At 43.4% G+C, this 18,985-nt stretch overlaps 1 protein-coding gene across 5 annotated transcripts in view; it reads right to left on the reverse strand.

Annotated features, from left to right (window-relative positions):
• Window positions 1-133: 133 nt before the first annotated feature.
• The window catches only part of baz1b (bromodomain adjacent to zinc finger domain, 1B), a 112,544-nt gene continuing 93,692 nt past the window's right edge, over window positions 134-18,985 (reverse strand). For 4 of the 5 annotated variants that reach the window (XM_038813855.1, XM_038813854.1, XM_038813853.1 and 1 more), the window contains 2 exons: window positions 5,314-5,420; window positions 134-1,823 (listed from right to left, as the gene is read on the reverse strand). In XM_038813855.1, coding sequence (XP_038669783.1) covers window positions 1,355-1,823; window positions 5,314-5,420 — 576 coding nt within the window. In that variant the 3' untranslated portion in view covers window positions 134-1,354. The remainder of the gene's footprint in view (window positions 1,824-5,313; window positions 5,421-18,985) is intronic. The other variant, XM_038813856.1, reaches the window with a different exon arrangement.

Consider the following 18,985-nt stretch of genomic DNA (forward strand, 5'->3'; position numbering starts at 1 on the left):
AAAGAGGCAGATGGAAACAAATTCAAGTTGTGCCACGCAATTTCTTTTCTGACAACTTGAAGCACAAGAATCTTAATCTGGTTAGATCTACACATCTGTATGCACTGTACACATCTCCGCACAAAAAGGAGTATTTTACAATTCTTCAGTTTAAAAATCTAATGGCGTCTCATGAGAACTATTTGGTCAGCAGGATTGGGCAGACCAAATGAGAACCTTACATGTCAAATGCAAACTGTTGGCAGCCAACAAGCATGAGACATGGAGAACATCTTTATTGATGTTTGGGTGTCATAACCCTGCACCGATTAGAGCGTAGGGCAAAGTAGAATCTTTTCTCATCAGCGAGTAGTGACACTTAATATACAACATATTGAGCATCCATTTGGTTGGACCCTCAGATAATCCAGGACAGATGGTCGAACAGCTTTAACCAACCACCATTGCGCATTGATGTCAGAACCGATCATAGTTTAGTTTTGGAAGTCAGTTGACTCAGGGAAAAAAAAACATCTCCCACCAGATCCGGTACGTTCATCGGACAATTAGCTGCTTCTCGACCACAGTCGTCAATCAGGTGACAAATTTCAAGATGGCTGGTGGCTCATATGAAAAACTCAATTGACTGCTTCAGATGGTAAAACATCTGAGGGGGCGGGGTTTCTCCCCAAAGTGACTGGAAGGATCTCATTATAATAAAGAACTGTACATTTAAAATATTGTTACGACTGTGTGAAATTATTTTGCACATTTTCAATCATATGGTCAAACCAAAAACACAGCTGGACAAAACAGATGCTGGTGATGCAATGTGTGTCATCTGGCACGGTCTGTGTCTTGGCCTGCAAATCAGCTGGAATTTCTATTCATTGTACACCTCTCCAGCGAATCAGCATCGCTGGAATGGGCCAAAGGCTGACCATCGAGGGGCTTGTCTAATTTCCTGTACTGATCATCTCTACAGCAGAGATGAACAAATACGAAAGAGTCTATGCTGAAAGCGGATACCAACAGACAGAAAATGTTTGTGAAAGCTCTGCACTGTGGTAATAAAATCAGTACTACAGGGCGCCTAGTCTGTGATCTTAATTTCACAACCATTTTTAACAAAATGGGAACTTTCAGCCCTCAGTCCTACAGGTTCTCCCAATCCAAAAAGAGATTTTAAAAAATCTGTAAGAGCTTTTGATTTCAACCTTTTTATATTCCTATGAAAATGTCCAGGTAAGGTTGAAGTTTTGCATTTGATCCAGTATTTTAAATCAGTCAACATAAACACTTAAAGTACAAACATGTCTGCAGTTTCCAAAATAATTACTACATCCATTATTCAGAAAGCTTGGCTATTCCCAATTCACTTCCGGCGCTTGCGCGATGGGATGGAATGTTCACTTGATTCTGCCTCACTGCCATCATATTCATCGCCGTCTTCTTCTTCCTCCTCCTCGTCCTCCTCCACCACCACCTCTTCGTCCTCCTCCTCCTCCGCCTCCTCGTCCTCCTCCTCCTCTAGCTCTAACTGCACTAGTCTTTTCCGTTTCTGGTTACTCTTTCGTGGTTTGCCTCGTCTGTAGTTGTAGTTGGGAAGATGTTTCCGCATCATGTCAATGAAGCAGCGCTCTGTTTTTTCCATACAGGCAAGGACCTGGCTACCCTCCTCATTGTACAGTTCTGCGTTGTTAAACACCAGTTTAATGTCCTCGAGAAATTCTTCGACAGTTTTGTAAGTACCGCACAAGCATTTGTTTTGCATTGTCTGCAAGTCCATAGATTTAGCAATTTTTTCAAAATAATCTTCTGCTTCATCAGTTGTCACAGGCTCTCTGGAAAAAAGGGAAAGCAATTTATTAACTTTAGCTCGATACAGAAAAAGGCAACTACTAGTTGCATCAAATTCACTTGGCTTTAGTGTAAATTGTACATTGGACTGATCATACATCAGATTACAACCCTCGGGAATTGACATCCTACCTTGTTTAATCTCAGGCTTGGCTCCAACCATATTTTTATCATTGTAACTATAGGAGCTGACACAATGACACCTGGTCACCTGTCACTCCTTTCAAGTGTAGCTTTCTATGGCAGATTAGGCTGTTTATTTTGAGAGTAAATATGGCTTAAGGTACTTCTTATGCACATTGACTCTTGCCAGGACACAATCCCACAGGTATTTGCAATTTTCTAGGACTCTATCGAATAAAATAGACCAATACATTGGGGGCAGGGGGGCAGAGAGCAGAGCCCAAGAAAGTAGCGGGCCATAGAGTGAGAGAGGCGAAACCATGGGATGGAGTGTGCTGGTCTGTACATTCCGAGCCCATGTTTGGAATCAAAATTCAAGGTTCGATATCTTAGGGAAGTAGTTAAATGATTGGCTGGTGTGTATTTCCAATTTATATTGTCTAAGGTAGTGTACCCAATTCATTTTTTCCAATTAAGGGGCAATTTAGCGTGGCCAATCCACCTAACCTGCACATCTTTGGGTTGTGGGAACGAAAACCACGCAAACACAGTGAGAATGTGCAAACTCCACACAGACAGTGACCCAGAGCCGGGATCGAACCTGGGACCTCGGCGCCGTGAGGCAGCAATGATAACCACTGTGCCACCATGCTGCCCTAAACAGAACAAATTTAATTAATAAGAATATAACCACAAGCAAGACTGGAGGCATTTAATTATAATTAATTAAAATAATTAATTGATGAATAAAAACAGTAATGATTGGTGGGTAGGTAATATGTCGCAACTGCAGTATGTGGGATCTGGTGCACGCTAATGTGATCCAAGACACACAGTTAAATGTTGGCAGAACGTGGGCTCAGAGTCTATGAGTTAGAGGCGAAGTTCTGGACATTGCGATGCATCAGGTGGGTGATAAAGTTACCTGGACACTTTGTCCCAGAAGGCAGTCACACCCTTTAGGTTATGGCCATTTGATGTGGTCTAGGGACAGGGAAAGAAGGGTGTGAGGCAGGTACAGGGATCAAGAAGGTGGAAATGTAGGAGCCACAGCCCTCGCAACTGTCCAATAGTTGAGGTTCTTTCAGCTTGTATGGGTGAGATTGAGGGCTACAAGATGGACGGGAGAATGGATCATGGAAGTGTAATACAGGAAGCTAATCAAGCTACTATTACAAACAAGATTACAACAGGGCACGTAGAAAATTTTAATGCAATCAGGCAGTCAACATGGTTTTGTGAAATGGTTATCACGATTGACTAATTTATTAGAGTTCTTTGAGGAAGCAACAAGCAAAATTGATAAAATGTAACCCGTGGATCCAAAAAGCATTTGGGAAAGAGCCACAACATATCAGCATGGACAGAGGACTGATTAGTTAACAGGAAGCAGGTAATAGGGATAAATGGGTAATTTTCAGATTTTCAAGATGTAACAACTGGAGTGTCACATGGATCAGTGGTGGGGCCTTAACTATTTGCAATCTATATCAATTACTTGGATGAAGGGACCAAATGTATAGTTGCTAAATTTGCTGATGACACAAATATAGGTAGGATAATAAGTTGTGAAGAGTCTGCAAAAGGATATGGACATGTTAAGCGAGTTGGCAAAAAAATTGGTGGATAAAGTATGTGAGAAAATGTGAACATTTCCACTTTGGCAGGAGGAATAGAAAAACAGCACCTTACTTAAATGGAGAGAAATTGCAGAGCGTATGGTACAGAGGAATCTGGGTGTCCTGGTACATGAATCACACAAAATTAGTAATAATATAATATTATAATAATATAGTCTTAAGTAATAATTGTAATTGATTAAAAGGGAAATGGAATAAAAAGTAAAAAAGGTTTTGGCACAGTGTGTACGGCATTGGCGAGACCACATTTGGAGCACTGTTTACAGTTCTGGTCCCCTTATTAAAGAAAGGATATTATTGCTTTTGAAGCTGTCCAGAGAACGTTCACTCAACTAATTCCTAAAATGAAGGGGCTATCTTAAGATAACCCTTCATATCCATTCAGATTTAGAAGAATGAGAGTTGATTCTATTGAAACATAAAAGGTCTTGAGGGGGCTTGACAGGGTGAATGCTGAGAGGATGTTTCCCCTTGTCAGGGAGTCTAGAAGTAGGGAGCACAGAAGAGGGCTGCTCATCTGTTGAATTCTCTTCCCTAGAGAAAAGTGGAGGCAGGGTAATTGAATATATATTTATTTAAATTAAGGGGCAATTGCATGGCCAATCTATCTACCCGTCACATCTTTTGGGTTTGTGGGGGTGAGACCTACGCACACATGGAGAGAATGTGCAAACTACACATGGACAGTGACCTGGGGCCGGGATCGCACCCGTGAGGCAGCAGTCATTGAATATTTTAAAGGCTGAGTTAGATAGATTCTTGATTGACAAGAGAGAAAAAAGATACGGGGGGCAGATGGAAAATTACTACCTTTTTGACAACATTATCAACTTCTTTTCAATACTACCCTCAACTTCTCCAGTAAGCCATGGTTAGGCCACTTCTCCAGTGGCATTTCTATTTGTCAATGGCATGCAGATTTCTTGAGAATTATAAATGGTGTCTTTATCTGTTCACCATTGCTCAATGCCACCAAATCTTTTAATCCAATTTACCTTTGTGAATTTGCCCCCAATACCTACATAATTCCTTCGGTTAAATTTAAAATCCTTGTTTCAGACTTAATCACATCACTCACAAAACTCAAATGAAGTTTTATCATGTTATCACATCTTTGAGAGAATCTTTGAACTACAAGATTATTAAATTAACTGCCTCTTTACACAATTACATCCAAAATAGCTTCCGTAGTTGTTTTGTTTTAGATGTCGTTCTAGAAAACTGCCTCAAATGCTTTCCATTAACTTATTTTCTGAGCTACTTTTGCAAATTTGATTTGTCCTGCCCAATCTATACAGAGAGTAAAGGCCCCCAACAAGGACTTGAGTATCATTCTTCATGGCGGCACGGTAGCATAGTGGTTAGCACAGTTGCTTCACAGCTCCAGGGTCGAGGGTTCAATTCCCGGCTTGGGTCACTGTCTGTGCGGAGTCTGCACGTTCTCCCCGTGTCTGCGTGGGTTTCTTCCGGGTGCTCCGGTTTCCTCTCTCAGTCCAAAGATGTGCAGGTTAGGTGGATTGGCCATTCTAAATTGCCCTTAGTGTCCAAAATGGTTGGCTGGGGTTACTGGGTTGCGGGAATAGGGTTGAGGTGTGGGCTTGGGTGGGGTGCTCTTTCCAGGGACCGGTGCAGACCAGATGGGCCAAATGACCTCCTTCTGCAATGTAAATTCTATGATTCAAAAGTGGCATTTAAAAAAGAAAATCCTTACCTGAAGGGCCAGCTATATCGGGATCTGATTAATTTATTCAGGATTTCTTCACACTTTGCCAGCTCCAGGTTTAGTCTCCGCGACCTATATTTTGTTCTTCGTTGTACCTACAGGAACAAGAAATCAATGACCAGGAACACAAGTACGTTTCAACATCTCCCCATTCCCACAAAATGGAAACACAATCCTTCATATAATCAAAATAACAGATTTTTACTTTGCTTTTCCCTTCCTGGTACCTCACCCTATTATTTAGGTGTTAATGTCTCCAGCATATCAGTCGTGTCAGATCCCATGTTTACCTGTATCCATACAGCACTCTTTCAACTAGCTAATGATCAGTGACAGCAACCGTGGTTAATTTTCCCATTAGCCCATTACTCAGGCCAACAGGAATCACTTCCACTGCCTCAACCGAGAGTTAATTCAACACAGATGAGATTAATTCCTGCACGCCTACCTCACGTTCGGATATACAGTGATTAAACTCATTGAACACCAGATTATCACAGAATCTTTTCCTTCAGATAATTGTTAGCATTTCATAGGATACCACAGCTCACTAACTATAATCCTTGGTTTTACATATTGATTTGCATGTATTTTACTCAGACTAGTCAAGGTTTATGTGACAGTATTTTGAGCAACAGTAGAATACGCAGTTTGGTGATTGGCCTTTGAAGGCAAGTCTCCAAAAAAGGACATGATTTGGGTTTATTGAAATTAGTTTAAAAGTAAATTTTATAACATGCCTGAAAAGACAAACAAGTTGTGGAATTGAGATGTCCACACTGGCTCCTCTGTTGCTGTGAGACAGAGAAGTCTCGATGTTCTCCATGAAATGTATTCAGATATGGGCAGAATAGAGGAAATTGAAAACTGACTAATATTTTTGACATCTCGATTAACTTTGGGAAACAGGGGTCGTTTATTCAGATGGTCCTTCCCAAGATGAATGGGCTGGTCATAGATCAAGAAAGGGGAGATTGTATACAATCTGCAGAAATAACTGAATTTTCCTGTTCTGTGCTTCATGCTTGCAAACTTGCTTTACTGTGGTCTCATTGCAGGTCTTCAGGCTACAAATGCAACATTGGGCCAGAAACTGCCCTTGAGGAGTCAAATTAGCAAGGGTGGTGTCAATCAATTTCAAATGGGTCAGTTCAAACATTAAAAATAGGAGTAGGCCATTCAGCCCCTTGAGCCTGCTCCACCATTCAATATGATCATGGCTGATCCACTATCTCAATGCTATACTCCTGCTCCCCTCTCCATGTCCCTTGACGCTTTTGGTGTCAATAAATATATTTCCTTCTTAAATACATGACTCAAGTCTCCACAGTACCTTCTGTGGTAGAGAATTCCACAGGTTCACCACACTGAGCAAAGAAATTTCTCCTCGTCTCAGTCCAAAGTACTGCCCCAAGTACTGAGGCTGTGATCCCTTGTTCTAGACCCTCCAGCCAGAAGAAATAACATCCCTGCATCCAGTCTGTCCAGCCCCATCAAGAATTCACACATTTCAATGAGATCCCCTCTCATTCTTCTGAACTCCAGTGAATACAGGTACAGTAGACCCAATCTCTTCTCGTATGATGATCCTGCCAACCCAGGAATCAGACTGGTAAACCTTCGCTGCACTCCTTCCATGGCAAGTATATCCTTTCTCAGATAAGGAGACCAAAACTGCACACAAAATTCCAGATGTGGCCTTACCAAGACTCTGTATAGCCACAGCAAGTCATCCATGCTCCTGTAGTCATGTCCTCTTGCAATCCATTTGCTTTTAAAAATTTTTTTTTTTTTTTTTTTTAAAAAGAGTACCCAATTATTATTTTTTTTCCCAATTAAGGAGCAATTTAGCTTGGCCAATTCACCTACCCTGCCCTTGAGTTGTGTGGGTGAGACCCACGCAGACACGGGGATAATGTGCAATCTCCGCACGGACAGTAACACAGGGCCGGGATCGAACCCGGGTCCTTGGCGCCATGAGGCAGCAGTGTTGACTACGTGCCTCCATGCTGCCCCAGTATTTTCTGTATTTGTTGAAAATATTACATTTGGTTTCTTCATCTAAATCATTGATTCACATCGTCAATAGCCATGGCCCAAGCACAGATCCCCGCAGTACCCTAGAAGTCACTGCCTGCCACTCTGAAAAGGCCCCAGTTATTTCTTCTCTCGGTTTACTACCTAACCAATTCTCAAACTACACCAGTGTATTACTCCCAATCCCATGCGTTTTAATTTTGCACACTAACCTCTGATATGGAGCTTTATCAAAAGCTTTCTGAAAATTCAAATATACCACATCCACTGGTTCTCCTTTGCCTGTTCTTCTAATTGCATCCTCAAAAATATCCAGTAAGTTTGTCAAACGTGATTTCCCTTTCATAAATCCGTGCTGGCGTTGCCCAATTCCGTTGACTGCCTGTTGATATTTTCTAAGTGTCCCATCTTGCATCCTTTAGAATTGACTAGCATCTGCCCCATTGCTGATGTTAAGCTCGCTGGTCTGTAATTCCCCGTTTTCCCTCCCCACTCCTTTATTAAAACAGTGGGGATACATTTGCTGTCCTCCAATTTGCTGGGACTGTTCCAGAATTTAGGAAGATGAAAACCAATCCGCAACCACTATTTCCATGGCCACCTCTTTTAGCACCCTGGGATGTAGATGATTAGGCCCTGGGGATTTATTGGCTTTCAGTCCCCATTAATGTCTCCAGCATTATTTTTACACAAATACCCATTTCCTTCAATTCCTCCTCAGTAGTATTTCTGGGAACTTATTTTTGTCTTCTTCCGTGAAGACAGAACTGAAGTAGTTGTTGAATTGCTCTGCCATTTTGGGAGAATTTATTTAAAGGACCTACATTTGCGTTCACTAATCTTTTTTGGTTTACATGCTTATATAAGTTTTTATAGAAACTTTTATGTTGTTTGCAAGTTTACTTACAAACTCTTTTTCTCTCTCGATCATCTCTTTGCCCTCCTTTGCAGAATTCTGAACTTCCCACAATCCTCAGTCTTGCAGATTAAATTTTACTGCACAGAAGTGAAAAGTGATATGTGTGCTAAGGAGTGGTGATATAAACTAAAGCAGCAATATTTAGTAGCAGCCCTCTCACTGTCTCTCCTGTGACATGCTCGCCACTCCTCCTACTTGCGACAAACCAGTAGATTTAAGCTATTACATACTTGTAACTGTACACTTGGTTTAAATGTATGGAAAATGAGTTGTTTTTATAGCCCCATTACTATGTTTTATGTACCAAGATACCCTTTTGAAGAAATAAACTACAATCAATCTACAATTTTTAAAATTTCTACATGTGACCTGATTATAATCTTCTACTAGGCCCTCACTATTTTTCGGTGAATTCCACTGAGCAGGTATAATTCTAAAGCAAGTGCAGGAACAGAGATATCTGGAAGTTTATCGGCTTAAATCAAGGTGACAAGAGCTGGTTGATAATGTGGTTAAAAAGACATACAGTTTTTATAAATAGAGACAGAGTACAACATTTAAGGATGGTTTGATGACCTTTCGTTAAATCCTGATTTAATATCAACTGGAGTGGTGTCCAATTCGGGGCACCACACATTCAGAAGAATGCGATGTTTTCAGAGAAGAAAATCCTACCAACTGTCCTGGCTTGAGACAATTCACACCTCTTTAACCTGGGGTTACCCCTATCTCTGGATCTGTAGAGTTAATTACCTGTGAATGCTTGCATTTAAAGCTTTGTCTTGCATCTTTGACTTTGTCTATATATATGTTTCTGGAACATACCTCTTCATTCAGCTGAGGAAGGAGCAGTGCTCCGAAAGCTGTGATTTGAAACAAACTTTAACCTGGTGTTGTAAGACTTCTTACTGTTCAGAGAAGACGGCAGTAAAGATTTAGAGAATGGCTCCAGGGATAAGAAACTTTGGTCACATTGATAGTTTAGAGAAGCTGGGGCTGTTCTGCAGAAGAAAATTCTGAGAGGAGATTTGGTAGACGTGTTCAAAATCATGAGGCGCCTAGACAGAGTAGCTAGAAATTGTTCCCATTGGCAGAATAGTTGAGAACCAGGGGACAGTGATTTAAGGTGAATGGCAAAGGAAACAAAAGTTTGCATGAGGAAACATTTTCTTTTTAAACAGCAAGTGGTTAAGATCTCGACTAGAGTGTGCTAAGTGAGAGTAGTGGAGGCAGATTCAATCATGGCTTTCAAAGGGAATTGGGTAATCATCTGAAGAGAAAATATTTGCAGGGCTATAGAGAAAGTAGAGTGGGGTTAGCTCATTTGCTCTTTGTAACAAGGCAGCACAGATTTGTCAGGCTAAATAGCCTCTGTAGCCATTCTATGACATTGCTTTAAGACAAATATTTGGAATTAGGTTGCATAAAAGACAAATTATATTACTGCTTCATTTGTTAATTTGATACAAATCATTAAACTGCTTTATTTCTATCAATTCTGTGTTACACAAATGTTTACTCCGTCTACTTGCGGAGAAATTGAAGAAATAATCATTCAATTAGGCACAGAAACTGGTCCAGATCACAAGGGAGTCTTCCCCTACATTCTGTGGTTATGTTATTGTACAGGTAGTTTCAGGGCACCGTGCAAGTAAACTCCTATAGAAAGTCTGAGAGTGAGTGATGCCACTGAACCAAGATGATATCAACAGCAGACCCATAATTTGAAGCAACTGCACTTCAGTGAAAAGAACGTATTAAACATAACACTAATTTAAGGAAATGTAGCAACAAAACAGAACAGCGTTAGCCTCCAGAAGTTGATTGTTAGTGTCTCTGCACCGTGGTCAGGGACTGGGAATGCAGTCACATTTTGTGACTTGTGCTGGGTACCAACCAGCTCATGCAAGGTTTCTAGCACCTGCTCTACACCTTCCAAATGCTGAAATCCATATACTCGTCAGCATCTAATACCGAGCCTGATTCATGATGTGGAGAACTGAGGCAGAGTTTGCTCCAGCACAGCACATTGGCAACAGAAAATGCCGTGTTCAACACAGTGCGGTGGATCATCATAGGATCCAGATGGGTAAACCAGATACTGGGGCCGAATACCTGGTTACCTAATACCAATTCAAACCATGCCCCATTTGTGGTTCTGGTTGGTCAGAAATAATAAACAGTCCACGGTGTTAATAAGCAGCATGGTTTTAGTTGGTTGAATGTCAGTTGTGGCTCTTTTGGTAACAACCCTGCTCGAGTCACAAGATTTTGGGATGTTTCGCTCAAGGACTGGAGAATAAAAACCAAGGCCGGGCGGCACGGTGGTTAGTGCCTCACAGCGCCAGGGATCAATTTCGGCTTTGGGCAAATGTGCATGCTTGCACTTTCTCCCCATGTCTGCGTAGGTTTCCTCCCACAGTCCAAAGAGGTGGACTGACCATGCTAAAAATTGCCCCTTAATGTTCAATTATGTGCACGTCAGATGGGGTTACAGAGTTATGGGGATAGGGCAGAGTGGGCCTAGGGAGGGGTTCTTTCAGAGGATCGGTGCAGGCTTGATGGGCTGAATGGCCTCCTTCTGCACTGTAGGGATTCTATGGAAGGCTGACATTCCATTGCAGTACTGAGGGAGGATTGCACTGCCAGGTGTCATCCTTCAGACCAGGCCTCATCTGCTTGCTCAGGTAGATGTAAAAAATCCCATGCCACTATTTAGAAGATGAGCAGATAGTTATCCCTGGAGTCCTGGCCAATATTTAACTCTCAATCAACATCACAGAAGGTCGATTATCTGGTCATTATCACATTGTTGTTGGTCGGAGATTGCTGTTTGCAAATTGGTTACCATGTTTCCTACATTACAACAGTGATGAGACGGCAAAAGTACATCACTGGCTGAAAAGTGTTTTGAGACATGTCTGCTGGTAATGGAACGTGTTCCATAAAAGCAAGTCTTCTCTGACTGCACAGAAGCCATGCATCCCTGCAGACCCCGGCATTCTCAAGCCTGGACCCTGCAGAATCTATTTCTGCACTTGAATATATGGGATGTCAAGAAATCATGGGCTCCATGACAGTGGAATAGAAATATTACCCATGCCAGCCTCTTAATAGCTTGGTCAATAAATTCATGCATGGTGGCAGATCTCAGCTTGCATCAGATAACTAAGATTCTGAATATTTAAAAATCCTACAATTCAATAATAAACATTAACACTACTGTAAACTGAAGTCAAAGTGATAAATATTGAACCACAAGCAAAGCAATCCTCATTTGCAAGGTTTGAGCATATTGGTTTCAATACAAAAACACACTTGGCATTGCTTTGATGTTGCGATGTTCTGTTTTCAGTCCCTTACCATGACTATGACCAGTGAGTAATCAACAGACCAGGTCCAAATGCTTGGAAAGAAATATCTTCAATGGTGCTGAAAAGCTTACAAGCTCACTGCATCTTACTGAAATTCTAGTAACAGTAATAGCATGTTTTTTCTTATACTGCCCCCTTAATCACAAGTGCATAGGAGTATAAGCACACATACATCCCGAAAGCACTCTGCACTGGTTTATCCTCTAAAACCTGTGTGATAAATGAGGTTGGATTATCAGGTCGGGTCTGAACATACTGTTTATTTGGTCCCCTGGTAATTGCCGCCCATGAAAGACAACCCCACTTCTGTTTGGCTGAAGTACAACAGGACAGCTGTCAAGAGTGCTGTGACTCTCACCAACCCCAGCAGGCCACCAACAACTGTCAGCAGTACAAACATTGCAAGCCTGCGGCTGCATTACTGAGATTCTGATACTAATTGGACCTCCCAGCCTACAGATACATTGAGTCCTATTTTAAACCCTCTTAACAACCTATGAATCATCTCACAATAATCCACAACGTATGAGGGTTCAAGAGCATCTCTGCCGAGATATTTGTCAGAAATCTTCTGTTGATTTCTTTGTTGAGCCCAGAATAATTTCCTGGCGTCTCCTGCTTGATCGACTCCACGTCAAAGAAGAAACGACCCGACAGCATAGCTGAGACGCCAACAGTGATTTCTCAAAAGGCAAGAATTTCATGACTCTGGGTCACAAGGAACATGTTTGGGAGGCAGGGTAGGGAAAGAATACAGAGAACAGTAATCCTAATGGCTGCTAACTTGTCCATTACTCAATAATTATTTTCTGGGATAGTAATGATGTTGGTAGCATTGCAGCTCTGAGCTCTAATTGATCACAGGTACCTACTTCTACCTTGGTTGGTTTAAGCATTTGCTCAGCAGAAACCAGGTATAACATTCGGTTTGATATTTGCCAGCTCACCCCTGGCCTGGTGCCCTGCACCAAGGCTCTCTTTCCCACACTTCTCAAGTCTGCCTGTTCCTATCTGTCCCTGCAAGACCAGATTCCTTTGTGTTTCTCTGGTCCCCTGACAATTGCCATCCATGAAAGATGACCCCACTTCTGTTTGGCTGCAATGTCCTGTAGTGAATAGCAGGCACTCTACTACTGCTCACAATTGAACCTTTAACTGTGTAAGCTGATTTAAAGTGATTCAGAGAAAGCAGCATTGGGTCTAGGATCCAGAGTAGAGTTAGGATAAAATAAATTTAGAGTACCTAATTATTTTTTTCCAATTAAGGGGCAATTTAGCGTGGCTAATCCACCTACCCTGCACATCTTTTGGGTTGTGGACGCGAGACCTACGCAGACACGGGAAGAATGTGCAAACTCCACACGGAGAGTGACCCGGGGCCGGGATCGAACCAGGGTCCTCAGCACCGTGAAGCAGCAATGCTAACCACTACACCACCGTACCACTCCCAAGAGGCAGGATAGTCAACTAAATTCCACCCACCCCTCCTCCCAGCACTCGCTAACATAGTTCACAATTTTACAAAAAGAAATTTAGATGGTTGGCGACGCGAGCAGGGTGCTAGCCTATGTATTTCTGTGGTCGTTCGATTCTTCATAAAAAAAGAGGTGTGGGGTTCTTTTGAAGCCCAAGAGCCATGCAGCCTTCCTTCTCGTCTCCACAGAAAAATATGGAGATAAATACATAGAGAAAGGGGGAGACAGTAAGAAAGAGGAAGCATGGTTGGGAAAAGCAAAACTAAGATACAGAGGGTAGTGGAAAGCGGACAAACACATATGGAGATCAGTTAGCCTATCAGAAGTACATAGCCGGTCCACAAGAATTTTAAAAGAAACTAGATGCAGATGCTTGTATCAATCTGCTCAAGTTAAGCCTGTGAACAAAGACGTAGAAACTAACAGACCATTACATATTGAGCAAACACAAGGGTAGGATCCTCCCCTGGGTTTCAGGGCTCCACCATCAGGCTCAAATTCTCATAAACTATGCAGTTGAGTATCCTGCATTTGGAGACATCGCAGGCGCCAGTACACCCCAGGTGCAACGAGCTAGCCTCGTCCTGGGTGAACCATCTTGTTCAAACACTTATCTGTGACTTTCCACAAATTGGCTAATTAGAGTAGAAGGCAAGTTCGCCTCTAATTAAGGATAACAGGAGGCGCTTGAAGTTGGATGGCGAGTAGGAAGTCCTCCAGCACTGCAGAAGATGGCTTTTCAGAGGTTCTTTCCAACTTTTTAAAAAGGTTATGAATAATAAAAAGCTCTTTGCAGCCAGGAACCACTGTGGAGAGGAAGTCCCTCCATAGTGTCGTCTGCAGCTGAAGCCAGGCAGGGAGAGAGAACCTCTACGCCAGCCTGGAGCACAGCATTTCTAGTCTGCTGATGGGAGGCCGCCTCTGGCAGTTGCCCAGTTGCTTGATGCCTTTGAGACTGAATAGGCCATAAGCAGGATCAATTGGAAACCCGCCACGCTGAAAGACGACTCCACCCAAAGTGCAGTGCTCCTACAATATCACACTAGAGTGTAAGCCTTGATTTCTGTGCTGAAGACCTGTAGTGGGACTTGAACCCACTACCATTGGACTCAGGTGGGAGTGCTACCATTGTGCCACAACTGATTCTATGGTATCTTTGAGTATCCTATGGTACATTTTATATCCAGTGTGAACAGGCATGGGTTTTGTGTTCCCTAGCTCCAATCCACCCTGGACTACTTTCCAGAGACAGAATTGGGGAAGAACCTTTTGGGAGCTCGCTGTGCAGTAATTGCCTACCACATTTCCTACATTACAAAAATGAGTGAACTTTGAAAATACTTCATTGGCTGTAAAGTGCTTTGGGACACTATGGGCACAAATGCCATTATACAAACATATGTCTTTCTTTATCACCGGCATTTTCCCACATTTTCCTGATAAATTATTTACTTGGAAGGAGGGATTTTAGGATATAGCTGAACATTTGGGGCAGAAATGCTTTACAAGCCAGTCAGTTTATGCTGTAAACATTGTAATCTAAAAGCTCCAATGCCTGGGGAGGCAGTGTACTCTGCTCATCATAGTTTTACAAGTGTAATATCAACAATTAATTCTTGGAAATATTTTTTAATAGAGTACGGTTGCAGCGAGTGGACATACTGTCGCCAATGGGAAGTAATGCACCAGCAGCTTGAATAGGCAAGGTAATTAAAAAAAACTCCCACAATAACTGGGTTTGATTATTACTTTCTGGGGGAGGTAGCAACCTGCAATAATTTGCGACTTGATGAATTCACTCCAAGTCAGATCTTGGTCTTTCAAACTTCGAGAAGATACAGACTGCAAATTCAAATGAGCAAGATTTCTTTCTAAAAATTTAAAATTTTTTATTCGACAAATTTTTACGACTTAAGAGAAAAGAAAACTCCAGCAATATTAAAAAACAATTCCACCCAAATCCAGGAACCCGCTACCTCCTCCCTCCCCCCCCCCCAAACAGTCAACGGTAACCAACACCTGAAAGTGCAGCAACAATTGTAGAACCCCCCCCTCGCGCATCTTGAACGTCACCATAGACCAGGGTCAAAAACTTCAGCAGGTCCAACTTATCTTGCAAAGTCTCGAACCTGCATGTACCTAAACCCTTCCCCTGCGGCAACCCATACTTCACTCCCAACTCCTCTAGGCTTGCGAATGTCAAACTCCCCCCCCCAGGACAAATCTTTAATTTCTTTAATTCTCCTCTCATCCCATATCTGAAACCTCGCATCCATCCTCCCCATTCCAAACCCATGGTTCCCCCTAATTAGCATCCCCCCCCAGCTCTCAGCTTAAAATGCTGCCTAACCTGTCTCCGGATCTTCAATGTGGCCACAACCACAGGACTCACCAAGTACTTTCCTGGAGCCAATGGAAGCGGCACCATTGCCAGAGCCTGCAAGCCCAGCCCCCCTACACATGCCTGCCTCCCCTCCTTGCCCCAACCCCGCAGCTTCTCCACATTTGCTGCCCAAAAATATACAGCAAGTGTGGGAAACCTAGCCCCCAGCCCCAGCCCCCCGCCCCCCCTCGGCTGTCATCCTCTCTGCAAAATCACCCTCCTAATCACCTTCCCCCCACCCCAAATGAACGAGGAGATCAACTTATCCACCCCTCAAAGGACATTGATAAAAAGACCGACAGGCACCGAAATGAAAACAAGAAGCGTGGCAAAACAATTCATTTTAACTGCCTTCACTCTCCCAACCACGCTAGTGAAATTATATTTTCCAGAGCCCTTCCCAATCTCGGGCCACCTGCACCCCCAAGTACTTAAAGTGGGTTGCCGCCAAGCGGAATGGTAGCACCCCGACCCTGCTCCCAGTGGGAAGACCATTTAATACTCGCGCTTGCTAAATTCAATTTATACCCCGAGAACACCGCAAATCTGAGGCAGCTCCATTATACTCCCCATCGATGTGCTCGGTTCCGAGATATACAGAAGCAAATCATCGGCGTATAGGGGCATCCTATGTTCCACCCCCCCACATCACTATCCCCTTCCACAACCCGAGCTCCTTAGTCTAATTGCCAAGGGCTCTATAACAAACAACAGCGGGGATATAGGCACCCCTGTCTCGTATCAGTGCAAAGTACCCAGAGTTCATCGGTTCCTTATGCAACAGCCGTACCCATGCCACAAACCTCCAATTCCAAATTTCTCCAATACCGCCATCGAGTAACCCCACTCTACCAGATCAATTGCCTTCTCTGCATTCCGTGCTGCCACCACCTCAGTCTCTTTTCCCTCCGCCGGCTACAGGACCACATTCGACAACCTCCACATATTCAAGAACAACTGCCTTCCCTTCACAAACCCCATCTGATCCTCTCCAATCACCTTCAGGAGTCATTCTTCCATCCTTGACGCCAACACCTTTGCCAATATCTTGGCATCTACATTCAGCAGAGATTTGGGCCTGTACGACCCACACTCCACCGGGTCCTTATCCTTCTTTAGCAGCAATGAGATAGAAGCTTGCCCCATCGTTTGCAGCAAGACACACCTACCTAACGCATCCTCAAACATTCCCACCATCAGCAGCGCCAACTTGTCCTTAAATTTCTTATAAAATTCAACTGGGAACTCATCAGGCCCCGTCGCCTTCCCTACCTGCATCCTCCCAATTTCCTCCTTCACCTCCTGCTCCCCCACTAGCCCCTCCAACCCTGCTCTATCCTCCTCACCCAGCCTTGGATACTCCAACATCCAGGAACTCCCTCATCCTCCTCTCCTCCCCAGTGGCTGACCTATATATCTGTATAAAACTCCTCAAATATTTTATTAATCTGTTCCCCCCCCCCCCCCCCCCCCCCCCCCCCACAAATGGCGCACCGTTTTCCCTGTGGACAATTGGTCGTACCTCGCCTGAAACTCCTTCCTCTTGGCCAAGAGACCCGGGTTCGGGTCCCGCACATACCTCCCATCTATCTCCAGAATCTCCACTTTGGCGCTCCCCTCACTCCTCCTTGTCCACCTCAGCTTTGAATAAAATCACCTCCTTCCCTCATTACTACCTTCAGAACCTTCCAAGCCACCGACTGTGAAACATCCTCCACACAATTATGAAATGAAAATTTCCTGTGAAACATCCTCCACACAATTAAACCCCACATAATCCTCGATCACCTTCCCAATCTTATCACGAAAGCTTTGGTCCGCTGACAAACCCATGTGCATTCTCCATTCCAGCCTCTGGGCCATCCCCTTCTCCAAAACCACATCCAACCAGTGCGGAGCATAGTCCAAAATCACAATTGGGGAGTGCTCTGACCTCCTCACCCCAGCCAAAAGCACCTTCCCCATCATGAAAAGGTCTATCCTATTATTTACAGGAGAGATAAACGAATACTCCCGTTCCCTCAGGTGTAAGAAACTCCACGGGCCATTCCCCCCATCTCCCTTATGAGCCCAGCCAGCACCTTCGCACCCCCCCCCCCCCCCCCAACAGCCTCTGCCAGCATTTTTGCAAAGTACTCGGTCGGCCTTGGGCCCTCCGCCCCCTCAGGCAGGCCCATGATCGGCAAGTTTTCCCCCCGAAACCAGACATTAAAATCCAAAAACACCCAACGTTCGACCTCAACCTACATATCGGCACAGGAATGCCCATACATGCAAGATTTCTGTTGGAATGACAAATTAAGTTCTTTACCAGTCAGTCTGGTCTCAATAAAACTCGAGAGAGATCTGTAGGTATGGTATTATTTATTTTTAAACAACTTGCAAGGCTGACCCGCTCTATAGAGACTCAGAACACATACAGTCTCCTGAAACTCCCAAAGCCGAGTGAGACAGAGGACAAAGAGATCTTCTATACATATCATTCAAATGGCATTAAGTTTCACATACAAGATTCCCATAAGTCATCCTATACACCTCCTGACCTGGCCATATATCCTGATTGGCTCACTTCGCATTCCTCAAACCTGGGCCTCTTGTTACCCAGCATTCTTTTCACCATCCTCTGCACGAGGCTCCCCTCCCCCCTTACTGGCCATGCTTTGCTGAATTCCTTTGTTCATTACCACGCTTTGCTGAATTCATTTGTTCATTACCATCAGACCGGCTCTATCCTCTACATTATTCTAACTAATTATCCCATTTTATATCACATTCATTTGTTCAATTCCTCAGGAATACCTGTCCTCATCAAATCACATCATGTGGAGTATAACTATTCCAACTGTTCCTCTAATCTGAAGAGCCTCAGGTGCTGCTCACTACTTTCAAGCACCTCATGAGTGTAATAGAAGCCAGCATCCCAAAGTCCTGGCAATGCAATAAAAATGCTGGATAAAATGAATTGCTAAATTTCTATTAAATAAAATCCTTTAGGGCGGCATGTGGCACAGTGGTTAGAACTGCTGCCTACGGCGCTGAGAACCTGGGTTCGAATCCCGGCCCTGGGTCACTGTCCGTGTGAAGTTCGCACATTCTCCCAGTGTCTGTGTGTGTTTCACCCCCACAACCCAAAGATGTGCAGGTTAGGTGGATTGGCCACACTAAATTGCCCCTTAATTGTGAAAAAAAATAATTGTGTTCTCCATTTAAAAAATAAAATAAATAAATAAACGAAATCCTTCACATAAAAATTAAACAAGTGTCATCTGCAGCAGGCAGGAAATTCTGTCCTGTAGGTCATCGTGAGGATTCTTCGTGCAGGTTCTGGAAATCTGTACCATTGATCAGTTAGGATCCTAACTGTGTTCCTTCTCTGGATTGATAGTATATTATTGAAGCCAACATGTATTTGTATTATTTTGGACATGGCCTAATTTGGGTGTGTTCTACAGTTGCCTCAATTGTCCTTCAT

This window comes from Scyliorhinus canicula, chromosome 12 (genome assembly GCF_902713615.1).
Source record: "Scyliorhinus canicula chromosome 12, sScyCan1.1, whole genome shotgun sequence".
Lineage (NCBI taxonomy): Eukaryota > Metazoa > Chordata > Chondrichthyes > Carcharhiniformes > Scyliorhinidae > Scyliorhinus > Scyliorhinus canicula.